This window comes from Strigops habroptila, chromosome 10, assembly GCF_004027225.2.
Source record: "Strigops habroptila isolate Jane chromosome 10, bStrHab1.2.pri, whole genome shotgun sequence".
NCBI classification, from domain to species: domain Eukaryota; kingdom Metazoa; phylum Chordata; class Aves; order Psittaciformes; family Psittacidae; genus Strigops; species Strigops habroptila.
Window position 1 is genome coordinate 29,862,165 of NC_046359.1, and position 12,705 is coordinate 29,874,869.

At 36.1% G+C, this 12,705-nt stretch overlaps 1 protein-coding gene across 1 annotated transcript in view; it reads right to left on the reverse strand.

Annotated features, from left to right (window-relative positions):
* Positions 1-3,943: 3,943 nt before the first annotated feature.
* The window catches only part of PLEKHH2 (pleckstrin homology, MyTH4 and FERM domain containing H2), a 56,609-nt gene continuing 47,847 nt past the window's right edge, over positions 3,944-12,705 (reverse strand). The window contains exons 24-30 of the mRNA XM_030499237.1: positions 12,056-12,153; positions 11,556-11,697; positions 10,638-10,783; positions 8,966-9,095; positions 8,004-8,090; positions 6,162-6,299; positions 3,944-5,059 (exon numbers count right to left, since the gene is read on the reverse strand). Of these exons, the coding sequence (XP_030355097.1) occupies positions 4,877-5,059; positions 6,162-6,299; positions 8,004-8,090; positions 8,966-9,095; positions 10,638-10,783; positions 11,556-11,697; positions 12,056-12,153 (924 nt within the window). The 3' untranslated portion in view covers positions 3,944-4,876. The remainder of the gene's footprint in view (positions 5,060-6,161; positions 6,300-8,003; positions 8,091-8,965; positions 9,096-10,637; positions 10,784-11,555; positions 11,698-12,055; positions 12,154-12,705) is intronic.

Below are 12,705 nucleotides of genomic sequence, written 5' to 3' on the forward strand. Positions count from 1 at the left end.
AAAGTAGGATTTAAAGGGCATAGTAAAACAGCAGGATGACCCAGCATATGAAAGGGATAGAGGATGTAGATGAACCCAACAAGTCAGAATTGACCTAAAATCCAGGACAGCAATTACAGCTGACTTTCTGTAGCTGAGTAGCTGCTTTGTATTTTCAGAGACTATATATAGAGAAAAACCCAAGTCCTCTTATCTCTTTGATGAAAATGAGGAAAGTGGCCTCATTCATAATGATTAACTCAGAATTAATTTTAAATGTTCCTTCTTCCTTCCCCGAAGAAGGCGTATGTAGCCTTCTACAGACCCTAAGTAATACTTGTTCTTTAAAGAAGAACTTTTTCTAAGTTTAACTGCCATAATCAGTTTCAGTCCCAGAAGCCTTCATATGGTTATTTTCATAGGTTTTTATATAAGCAATTCATAAGCACTTGCTAACCCCCTCTGGAAACCATGGTCTTGCTAATTAAAATGCAGAAAGAAACTTCATTGTTTAGTGTTGTACTGTGGCAGGTCATGCTGATGCCTTTCTAATTTAATTTCAACAGAGTGTTTCTGGTATCTTGGTATGTGAAGCCAGTGCTGATCTATAATCAGAAGTCGGAGGCTGTAAGAACCCTGGACAAAGCTGCTCTTCCTCTGCCAAAGGTAGGAATTGCTCCTGGCACTGTGATCTAGGCATATATTACTTCAACAGCAAGAGTGTGAGACTAAAAAGTGAAGTATTTTTACAGTGTTTTACTCACTGGCAGAGAGGTGACAGATCTCAAGATGCTGCAGTTTAAAGCTGAGCTGGGAAGCACGGTGTAAGGGTGTACAATTAGTAAGTTCTAGTGAAGTCCAATTTGGAAATGAAATTGGAGTTTCAGGTATTTTAAGTTTCACCTTACTTGTTTTCATTTCCTTTGCCCTAAGAAACTTGGGGGGGTGGGGGGGGGAAGTCTTCTTCCCAATTCATTATTACTGAGTTACTAATCACCTTAGTTAAAATTTACTCATGCTAATGGTTTACACTAAGCTGTATGGACTATTAAAGCTCTACCTAAAGCTTTAATTGGTGCATTCCTTTACACATGGATGAATTTTTTCCTTCAGGAAAACCTAAAAAAGTAAAACCTATAAAAACTGTGTTAGTCTGCCAGGGAACTCCAACACCAGCCTTCTTTTATAGGCAAATATATGCCTCTATTTTAAATTTAAATATAACCCAAATTAAATTTAAATCTAAAATAACAGAAAATAATTTTGTGGATTGTTTTAAAAACTCAAAGCTTTGTCATTTGCCAAATGGCGAATTACTTACTGGAGTAAATAGTCTTGCTTGTTTTAGAAATCAGCTGTTTGCTTAGTAATACTGCTGCACAAAAACTGACAAGGCAAAGTGAAGTTCAGCTAATATATTAATTTACACTGAATTCCAAATATTATTTTTAAATCAATGTAATTGCTTATACAGAGAGTTACGGAGATCACAGAGAGTGATCTTTCAGTCATTATCAAGCTCAGATTCATTGACCATTTGTACTGTTTGTTGATACTGACCACTAGCTCAAAGCGAGCACAAAAGATGTTCTGAAGTTCATGATAGTAGGTGAGGGCTCCTTGCATGTAGCTAACACATTGATCTCATCCTGAGAATATTTTTGCAGCCTAGGTTCTTCAAGCCTTGAGTATGGCAAGTTCTGCATCAGTCCCAGAGGTCGCTGCTCATTTAACAGCTCCCATCGTATCATCGCTGCTGAAGATTTGAAGGTGAGAAAGGTCTAATTCCTACCTGGGCTTTAGTCATGGATTATGTAGCAGGGTATGAATTGTTTCGGTAGATGACTCAAGGTTAAGACTGAAATGTGGATCACTCATGAGGCTTGGGCCGAGTGGGTGAACAGATAATCTGCCTGGTGGACTCTTCAGTTTTCAGCTTTGCTGTCTTATGTTGTGTGGTATCCTCTAAGTAGTTCTGGAGCTAGATCATAACATGGAGCAAGTCCCCTTGAGACTTAAGTAGATGTGTTTGGAAGTGTTTGTGTAGGAGACTTTACTTGCTGACTCTGTTAACTTGAAGAAAGTGTCTTGAGGAGGTTACAAGGGAAACCTCGCTCCTGCTAATGAAAATCCTGGAAGAAACTTCATTGTTTAATGTAGTGTTGTCATGGTAACTGTGATTCTGAGTGCATTTATTTCATAAAAATTAACAAAGTATTTCTGGTAATGTCACTATCTGGGACTAATGGTGACCTATAATGAGCAGTTAGTGGCAGTAAGTCTAGAAAGTGCTGCTAAAAAAAGGGAAGCTAATGCATGGATTGCTTCTGGTACTATGGTGTAGGGCTACACTGCAACAGCAAGAGCAGTATCTAGAGTTACCTACCAGAAGGCAGGCAGGAAGGTCATACTCAATAAATTGTCTATTGCTTTATAAAACAGCTGTTTGTAAAGCTGTGAATGTTAGTGAAAACTGTAAAAAGACTCTAAATCTACACATCAGCTGTTTGTATTGTGTATCACGTTGTCTCTAAATACAACAAAGATTTTAAAAACTACATGAACAAGCTCACTAGCAAAACACTCCACTTTTTTTTGCCCTCTAATAGAACCTGATCTGTCACACTCATTTAAAACTGGACAATTAGTAAAGAATTACTAGTTGGAGTATTCTAGATTGACAATTATAATTTCATGATGACATGAAGATTTTTGTATTTGTAAATTGAAGTTTCTAATCATATTTGAAAAGCCTTAGATGACAACCTCAGAGTAACTGATGCAGTAGTGTTTGTTTCAATTTGCAAACACCTTGCCTCCCCCAAATCTCTAAAAGTTAACTATTCCGCTGATTGCAAAGGGATGTTAATTTCTGACTCAATTTTACCATGTATCTGCATCACTTCACATGGGGTGCTGCACAAAAGGATGCTGCAGTCAGTGCAAGGGTCTCTTGTAGCTTCCAATATGCTTTCCTTAATGATGGCAGGAGATTGGCCACCCACTGAGAGGTAAACCTCCTCCTGCTGGCCCTGCCTCCTTGAAAGAGAAGGATCTGGTGCCACAACCCACCACCAAAGGGTGAAAGCTACAAGGAAGCTCTTTCTGCATTGCAAATGTGAAAGCATCTGGATATAGTATGTTTGTTATTTGCTTGTAATTTTCAAGACAAAGCATTGGCCCACAGTACCATTCATAAACTGGTGCTAGAGTCCTGCAGACTTAAGTAGCTGTGGCAGGACTTTGAGAGCTTTCAGAAGAGATGTATTTATCAAGTCAACTTGCTAGTTTGTCTTTCCACTTTTGAAGAGCATGTTCTTTTCACAACCTGTATCTTTCTTCCAATCTATTTTAATTCTTCAGGAGGATACTCCCTACCTTTCACAGAGCGCAAACACCTGAAAATTCCTTTTCTTTGAGTATGTATATATCTGAAATGCTTAAATGTCATAAAGGAGATTTGCAACCTTCAAATATTAAAACTCATCATTGTGAAACTACTACAGTTTTAAGTAATTAGTTAAAAAAACCCAACCAACCAACCAAACAGAAAAAAACAAACAAAAAAACCCGAAAGTGCTGAGGGCAGCAGCAACGGATAAATGATCCATGATCATTAGCATGAGCAGAAGTGGAAGTTGTGAAATGTACATAAATCAGTGACTTGTATTTGTCTACCTTCTCTATGGTTGGACCTAAATTATCTATTAGACTATGCTGCTGATCCACTTCAGTGCCTGCAGAAAGGGTTTATCTGCATGGAAACATAATAAAAGGATTGGAATTAAAAACGGGTGTAATTTCTATATATTTGACCCTACATAGCACTGAGGCTTGCAGCTGTAAAAGGCAACTGAAAGTTCTCCTAGGTCCAATAGTTCAGATGCATTATGTTTTCAGTGTGCAAGAACATTATATTAATATTATAATACGAAATGTATAGATACAAATGAAAAACAGGAAGTACAACTTTTACAAAATATTATTCTGAACCAATGTATATACATTATACACATTATACATGAATTTTATATGTCGCATATGTCTCCAAATTTACTCACAACAGTTCAAGCAACAGCTTTCTGTGTCATTTGTGTTTTTGAATTGTGAGTCATTCTTACATCTGTATTATTCTGGATTAAAGAAGAAATCAGGTATAGGATTGTGTTTAACAGAACTATTCTAAATACAGTGATTGTCCAATCTAGATTTTTCCAAAAGGCTGGGGCAGAGAAAGATTATTTACCAGACTGAAGGCTGAAGATTTGCCCAAGTAAAATAGCTATATAACAAAGGCTAGAGTGCATCACAAGAATACTCTTTAAATTTGTAACAGTTGCATGATTTGCCTTTTCTTATAAAGGAGAAACAACTATACAGACCAAATAATTTGTTCTTTTTAGTCCCATGGTGCTTGTATTGCAGATAAGGATGGGTGCTGGAAGTGGAAAATATTTTGCATTTGACTGGGTTTTTTGAACAAAAATTCCTTTTCAAAATGAAGGTTATACAATTTGTGTAATTTAGGAAAATAGAGATGAAGAATTGAAGCCAGTTTGGTCCCTGAGTAAATATCTGGAAAACTACTAAAATCTGTACAATTGTTCCCAAGGCCACCTTTCCCCACCACTATCAACAGACATATTTATTTCTGGGCTGTAGGCACAAGCCTACACCAGTAAAGCATAATCTTTAAGTTGGCCCATCATCACTCCTGTTCAGGCCAGGGCTTTAATTAAAGGGCTCCTCCTGTTATATGCTACTGAAATGATAACAAACCTGTCCGCCTTTATTTTCATTATGGACCTGCTTATGCTGTATGTCTTGTACACCAAGAAGTTTTCAATCAGTGTATGAACTCTGTAACAAAGATGCATTATCATGATACATAATCCTTTCATAACAAAGTGGGACATTTTGTTGGTCTGTTGTTTGCAGGAAGTGGCTGACTCCCCATTTCCTTGAGTTTCTGTCCACTTTGAGGCATCAGTAATGCTGGGGCAGAGAGGTGATGAGCAGCTCCTTTCAGCTGATGAAAGTTGTTAATGTAGCTGGCAATCAGTAGAGTGATCTCAAGAATCTGTAACAGGAACACGCAAAACTCTTTGAAAAATACAGTGATGTGTTTTGACTGCTGAAAAAATAGCTAACTTTTTAGCAAGTGACAATCACCATCAACTGGAAAAGTACTTGTACTTTATCAAACAAATTAACGATGGGGAGAGAGGAGATGCCTAATAGAGCTTTTTTCTATTGCCTGTAGCAAATAATGTAATATTATTCCCATCAATATGCTAATACTTTGCCTTCCACGGTCTTTAATATTAAGCAGATGGCTTCTTTCACTTTGAGAGAGATTTTGAGGTCTGAAAGATGACCCTCCTAGAAAAACCTTTCATGATGTGTTCCCTCAGTTTTGCTAGAAAATATCTAGTGCTCAGAGAACTAAAGACACAGGGTAAATAAAAGGAATAAAGACTTCTGGGAGATTCTTACCATATTTTTTCTTTGCAATCCACACAGCCTTGCCTATAAGAGCACAATCTGAGGGAAACTTGAACAGATGCATTCTACTATGCTTCTTTGTATGAAGAGCTGTGTTTTGACACAAATTTATGTTTGGAATTTTCTATTCTGTTTCATTAATTGTTCTGACTAACAGCAAAAGGCTTCGAAATCTTGATTTTTTAAAAAATATAGTCAGTCTTACCAGTGAAAGAGAGAATCTAAATTTAAAAAGCATGAACAGTTACTTTACCAAAGGTAAAAATATCCTAGGATTTTTAAGAAGTGACTGATCTTTCAAATCTTTTGTTCTACAATTCCACTGTAGAACACAAATGTACCTTCTTAAAAGTTATCACTGGTGCTGGTCAAGCAAACAGACTAGTTTTTAGGTACTACATGTAATTCCTGTCCTAAGTAACCTTGTTTGTCCTTCTATGAAAAATTTGGGATGTAATAGACAAGGACATGAAAAGCAAAGGAACGCATCAGTATTGTCACTGTTAGCTCTTATATTACTAATTGTTTCACTCTCTAAAACCATCTGGCAAAATTCAATAATCTGAGAATGCTGGGATAAAGAAGGTGTTTCATCTTTCACATCTGTTAAGGATTACCCACTAGAAAAAGTAGAAAAGTAGCAGATGGTGGGAAACTGTTTCAGGTAATATACCGACCTTTGGTTTTGTCATGGCAAAAAGGTGTTTTTCCGTTGTTTTGTCCTTTGCCTGAGCATTGTTAACAACCAACATAAAATCATCTTGATAGCCTCCGAAAGTCATCAGACTCTTATACGTATATGTAACTGTTAAACGCTTAAAAAAGAAAAACCAAAAAACAAAAAGCAAAGCTATAAGTAGGACAATGCAGGAAAACCAGAATATGTCAAACACTTTTAAAAATACAATTACACACGTATTTTTCAATATTTGTATATTCAATACAATTCTTTGTTGCTAGCCTCTTACAGGTTTTGGGATCGCTTCATTCAGACCTTCACTATGAGGAATTTCCATTGCAGATGATAGCTCTTGTGTTTGACCTCTGTTTCTATTGCAAATTAATTAGATCAAAGATACTATAAGCAGGTTTCAACTTAAGTGTATAATTCAATTTACACAAGTCTTGACTGACTTTGAGAAAAGTAAATCTTAGGAATTCCATTTGAAATCGAAGCAGCGTCTAAATAAATTAAATGGCAGAGAGTGAGACATCTAAAGGAATTTAACTCTTTTTGTGCAGTGATATAGTTTGCATACACACAAATGAAATTAAATTCTGTTCTCTTTTTTCCACATCTCTGATGAAACATAATTGCTCTTTAATGCTCCTCTGCTTTCCATGCCTCAGCTACTACTGTTTAATGTTCAACATCACGCTAGTGGCCTTTAAGTTTATGATCAGCATTTAATTTATCATTATGACTCTCATTAATTTGCTGCAGATGTTCACATTTAAATTCATCGTAAGGCAATATTTGTACAATAACTGACTTAATGTCCTTCAGTTACTAAACCTCTTTTTGCCCTTAGTTTGAAATAGTGCTTTCTCTACCTCTTGCAATATCATTTCTCATATCACTGATCCTTCTTACATAAAATCAGACTATTTCCTGGAAACAGCATTTCTTGAATGGCAAGTAAGGCCTACTGATACTGTAAACTGGCAGTGTTCTGCAGAATGCCACAGTAGCTCTATGAGCAGATCATGTTTATAGAGCTTTCTGCAGTCTGATGCAGGCTCATTTTGCTTGTTCTCTGAACAGAGCTGCTGTTTGCTCTCCTAAGGTTCTTTGTTTTATCATTTCTTTAACTGCAAAGAAACGTAATGAAAAGGCTGTATCAGTACAATTATAAAGTTGAGATTTTAATTTTCTGATATTCAGTATTAGCACCTGCTAATAGCACCACGCCATTCTGTTTCTCTGCAAGATATGAATTAAAGCAGGGATTTTCTCAGGCACTGCTTTTTACACTGATTCCCATGAGTCGTTTTCTGTGAAAACTTTTATTGCAAATCAAAGAAAAATCAGAGCCTAAAATGACATAATTAAATAACACTGGGTTATATTACCTACTATTAAACAAAAATAATACAATGAAAATAACAATCTTTTAAAGTAACTGCTCTTTGCAGAGTGTATGTATTATGAATAATAATGGAAAATGAAGTCTCCAGGAAAAGAAAATTAATGTTATTGTAAGAACTGTAACTATGGATCTCCTGACATCTGAATGATTAAAACATTAACATTTCATTAAAAGATATAAAAACTGTATCTGATAAACAAAAATAAATTCTGTGCAAAGAATTAATTACTTATTTGTATTATTAGTTCTACTGTAATGATGATAACATTAAAGCATTTTGAAAGGACTGAATTTTTGCTTTAAAAGAAAGACTAGATAACTTAGCGTGGAAAACTAATGCCGTCTTTTATGTAGCATGCTGGTGAATCTCTACACATACTTAATATTAAAATCTACTTTGACCCAAATTAAAAAAGAAATTTCACTTACCATAGAGCTGTAATCTAGGATGCTTATGCCATCTTCATGTACAGCAAACCATATGAAGGACTTCTCAACTGAGGATGTTGCTAGAGGCTACAAAAAGAAATGTTCTTTATTTACTACTTCAAAATGAGGCAATATGTAAATAATTATTAACTCTCAGCTATTAGAGAGCTCTCTCCATCCACAGATCTTACTGAGATTTACACTGAGAGGGAACTGATGCAAAGAAATTGAAGTAGCTGCCCAAAGCCATGTAGGCAGCTAGTGGCAGAACTATGAACTCAACCTAATACTCTAGAAGCCTCCCCTGGTGCTTAGCCCAATAAAATGTATAGTCTCATTTATAAAATAAGATAAAAAAAAGAAAAAAAAGTGTTTTAAAGTTTGTTCACTAGGACGTATGTCTACATATGCGAAGAACAGAGTGCTGATAAGCCATTATATAGATATATGGGGATCTCCTAATTAAATATAAGGGGTCACGTGACAGTTGTGTTTAACACAGCTGTTATGTGAGCTGAAAATTAAGAGGCTTAAGAGAAACTGAGAGAAGCCAGCACAGAAGGCAGTGCTCTGAATACCCTTAACAACATTTAGTGATTCTACAAGGTGCAGCTTCCATAGCCAGTTAATGATGCCTTTTCAATATTCTACTAGTTATCAGGTAAAAAAAAGTCTGGAACAAAAAGCCTATCTCTAACTAAGATATAAGAAAATGAGAAGATACCACCTAGATTAATAATGTAGAACAAGCAATAAGTGTATTGGAAAATTACTATTATGGTATGCGTGGTACTATGGCAATTACATTTCACCAGCATATGGCTTAAACAAGTTAACAAGTAATTTGACAAGATACTCAATCAGCACATGTATAACACACTCATTTACAACAAAAAGGTATTACTATTTGCAGATTATATTAAAAAAACCCACAACCACTCAAACTCAGTAAAGTTTCTTACTTTTGCTGCAAACAATTTAGCACCAAAGAAAGACCATTTTCTGGCTACAGTGAGATAAATGCGCACACAGTCTGCAGCACTGTGCCCCCGGAGAGCCATCCATCTTGTAGACAATCGCTGACAAAGCTGTCTGTTGAAATGAAATATGTAATTTAGTTATTGAAAGGAATTTAAATGCTTACCCATAGTGAGTTTAATGAGCAAAAAAAAATCCATTTGTTAAAATGATAATTTAAGTTAATACAACAACTATCACTTATACAGTATTAAATAAATCCAAAACATCATTTAATATATTTATGCACATGAAAATTACTAAGTATCTTCTAATTTTTGCAGCATTACGGTTAAATATTGATGTAGCAGTTGCAGCAAGAAGGAAAAATCTAGGATAGCTTTTAATGTGTCTGTACAGATAATCAATCTACCTTTATCAGTACTCAACAGCTATGCCAGTTGTCATTCCAAAAATCCATCCAGTTTAGCACATACCTTTCCCTGTGGCTAGTAGCAGATGTGGCAGATATGGCTTAACACTACTCCTTTTTAGTGCGTCTAGGCACTGCTACCAAAAAGGATGCTTCTGATGCATGATGCGTTTGCATTGGCTATTTTCTTTCATGGCCCCATGTCCAAAAAAAACTCACCCCAGAATACCTTTCTAGCACACTGACCTGCAGGAATGACTCACCCAGCAGCCACCAGATTATTAGATGCAGCCCAAGAAAAGGAAGGGGGAATGTGTAGTAAAAGGGAGATCTGCCACTTGCAGCTTACTCTTACTAGAAGTTTATGAAGTTGAACTGCACCCTTAGCAAAAGAATACAAGCAACAGAGCAGGTACAGAGTGATTCTTTTCCTGCCACAGACTTCCAGCTCTGGGAGTTGCTAAGTTTAGGGACTATCTGAACAGTTCAACAGATACTTGACTTATCCTCCATGTGTTAATCTAATCTAGCACCTCTTACATTTTGTTCTGTGAAATCAATTGCATCTGTTGTGCATGTACTTTTGAATAGCCCTATTATCTTCTGAGTATGTAGTAATGTTACTTTGTGCATACAATAATAACTTTAAACTTTCTTAGCTCTGTAGTGAGGAAAACATTTCTATGATGTTTATTGGACTTCAAAATTTTTGTATCATTGACTTCACATAATTATTGCACTGTTCTGCTCTTCTTCATGTTAGCAGGTGTTGACTGAAATGAGTTGCAGGTTATTAATTTTAAATTAAGGGATACCTTCCTAGCAAGTCCACTGAGTTAACATATTGCCAATTTGACTGGCTGCCAGAGATTGAACATTAGAATAGTAAACACTCAGATGAGATCCTCATGTCCTGTACTTTCAGTAGTTCTTTAGTCTGTGCACAGACTTAATTCAGATTTGCTGAGTAAGCAAAATATGAATTTCAAAATCACTGGGTTTTGTAACACTGTGTAGTAGCTTGTACAGGTTTTGCTGGATGTGTGTGCGTGCTTAATGATGGTCTTCTGTTTAGATCAGAAATATACAGAGGAAATGGGTTCTTCAATTTAGTAAGAAAATTAGTTTCAAACATGGGTTTAGGCAAATATGCTATAACAGTAAGTTGTACCTAATGACAATTTAAAACTTTCTCATTTCACTCCTAGATTTTTGGAGAATATGAATCCCAAAATACATCTCACCTTAACTGTTCCTCTGAACAACCATGCCTGTATCTCTTAGGGTAGAATCTCTCCAAAACTTGTTTTAGTGTTTGATTGGACTTGGACTGGGAAGTGACTTGCCCTGCTGGAGTTGAGAAAGGCCGTTCAAAATCTCCAATGTCTACCTAAGGGGGAGACCATGAAGAAGAAAATTTTTTGTTACTCCATAGTAATTCTCTAGCTGGGCATTATAAGCTATCTTTTCCTTTGTCTTACCAAGTATAAAATGAAGAACAGCTTGTCAATTATTTTCACTGAAGTAAAAAGTCATGAACGTAATTTTATTTTTCTTATTTTGTATTTACCATGGAGAAAAGATAAATATCAAGTATAAATTGTACAAATATAACACTTACTAGTTCTGCTCTAAGATTGCTAGATCTCCAGCTGACACAAACCAGTTTAGATTTATCAAGTAACACCATCAAATAACTTTCTCAATAACCTTCCCTTGAGCCATTCATTTTTTAAAATAAAACAGATCTTATCAAGACCATGTCTAGTAAAGGAGTCTTAGGCTTTCATTAAACAGCTGTTACTCTGGTATATTAGCTTGCAGAAATCATGTAAGGAATAGTGAATGAAGAAATGGAACATGATTACATGACGTTTGATCAAAGAGAGCATGACTGTGTAGGAGGTAAAGCACATTTTATCCGTGCTGGTGCCAACAGCGGCACACACTGTAAAGCATTCACTTTAGTACAGTTAGCTGTACTAAAGCTAACTGTACACTGAAGTACAGTTAGCACAAATATTCCAGCCCAGGTTATTTCCTGCACTATCACGTGTAAAAGGTGGAGGTCACTTAACTGTCAAGCAATCCTAGACCAGTTTCTTTATTCAGGTTTTTCATCTGTAAAGCTGTCGTGTGACTCATTAATGCACACGGATTACCTGAGCTAAGAGAGCTGTCAGTTCCATCGCTAGTTCTTTGTTTACGGGGAAAAGTCCATTGACTATTTGATCATTTGTCTGATATACCAGCAGCAGCTTCTCTCTCTCTGTCTCCCCATGGACTTGAACTGAAAAATAAAGCCTACAGAAAAGACAGAAAGTTATTAAATAAAGAAGATAGGGAAATGCATTTAGCCCTGAGGATTAGCAGTATCTGCTCTGAATGTGACATGTTTACGTCAGCGTCAAAACACATTAGCAGAGCAACACTTGTACTTGAGGCCATGGGTAAATATTTAATTTCAGTCTCCTGAGTTCAGTGTTGCTTTTTTTTCTTTTTTTTTTTTTTTTTGCAGCCCTGCTCACCTCCTAAGGACTAAAAAAGTTAACTATATTTAAAAAAAATAAATCTCCAGTTACACCAATTTGCTATTTTTGTTGTGAGTGTTTCTTCGGATGAAGAAACTATACTGAAATTAAAAATAAATCTTGGGACAAACCTGTTTTTGTAAGTAAGGCGGACAGTCCTTGTGCCCTCACATTTCCCAGGGTGCTGTTCTTTGGAGGCTTGCTCCCATTTTGAAATAATGTCACAGATCTAGAAGGAAAGCAATATAAAACTGACTTTGTCATATACTGCCCTTTGAGAACACTTTTCATAGAAATTAGCAACTTATTTTAGCATCTTTTACCTATTACATATCAGAAATATACATAGCTTGAATTTCTAAACTTACTGAAAGAAAACTTCACTTGCATTTTGTAATTGGAGCATGTAAAAATGAACGTTTTTTGTTGTTTGCTTATCCTGCAACACACATACCACCTTTGGAAATGAGCCATAGCATGCTTCTGTGGAAAGGCCAGGTACTTGATTTAGCAGCAGCCAATGAATGTGTAATTATAAAAAATGAGTTGCTACATAGTTAATCAAATGCCTTTGATCTCTGCCTTCTCTTTCTGTTGCATGCTGGAGTTTTTCAGATCCTTTCTAGTAACTACTATAAAGCTTATATGAAGTTTGTTACAAAGTGCAGCAAAAGTGGTTCACAAGGAGTAATGTAGGTGGGTAGGTGGGCAAACGGACAGGAGGTGGAACAGAGGTCCTGAGACCCCTGCGGGGCTTCATGTCACTGTTCCTTCAGAAAAA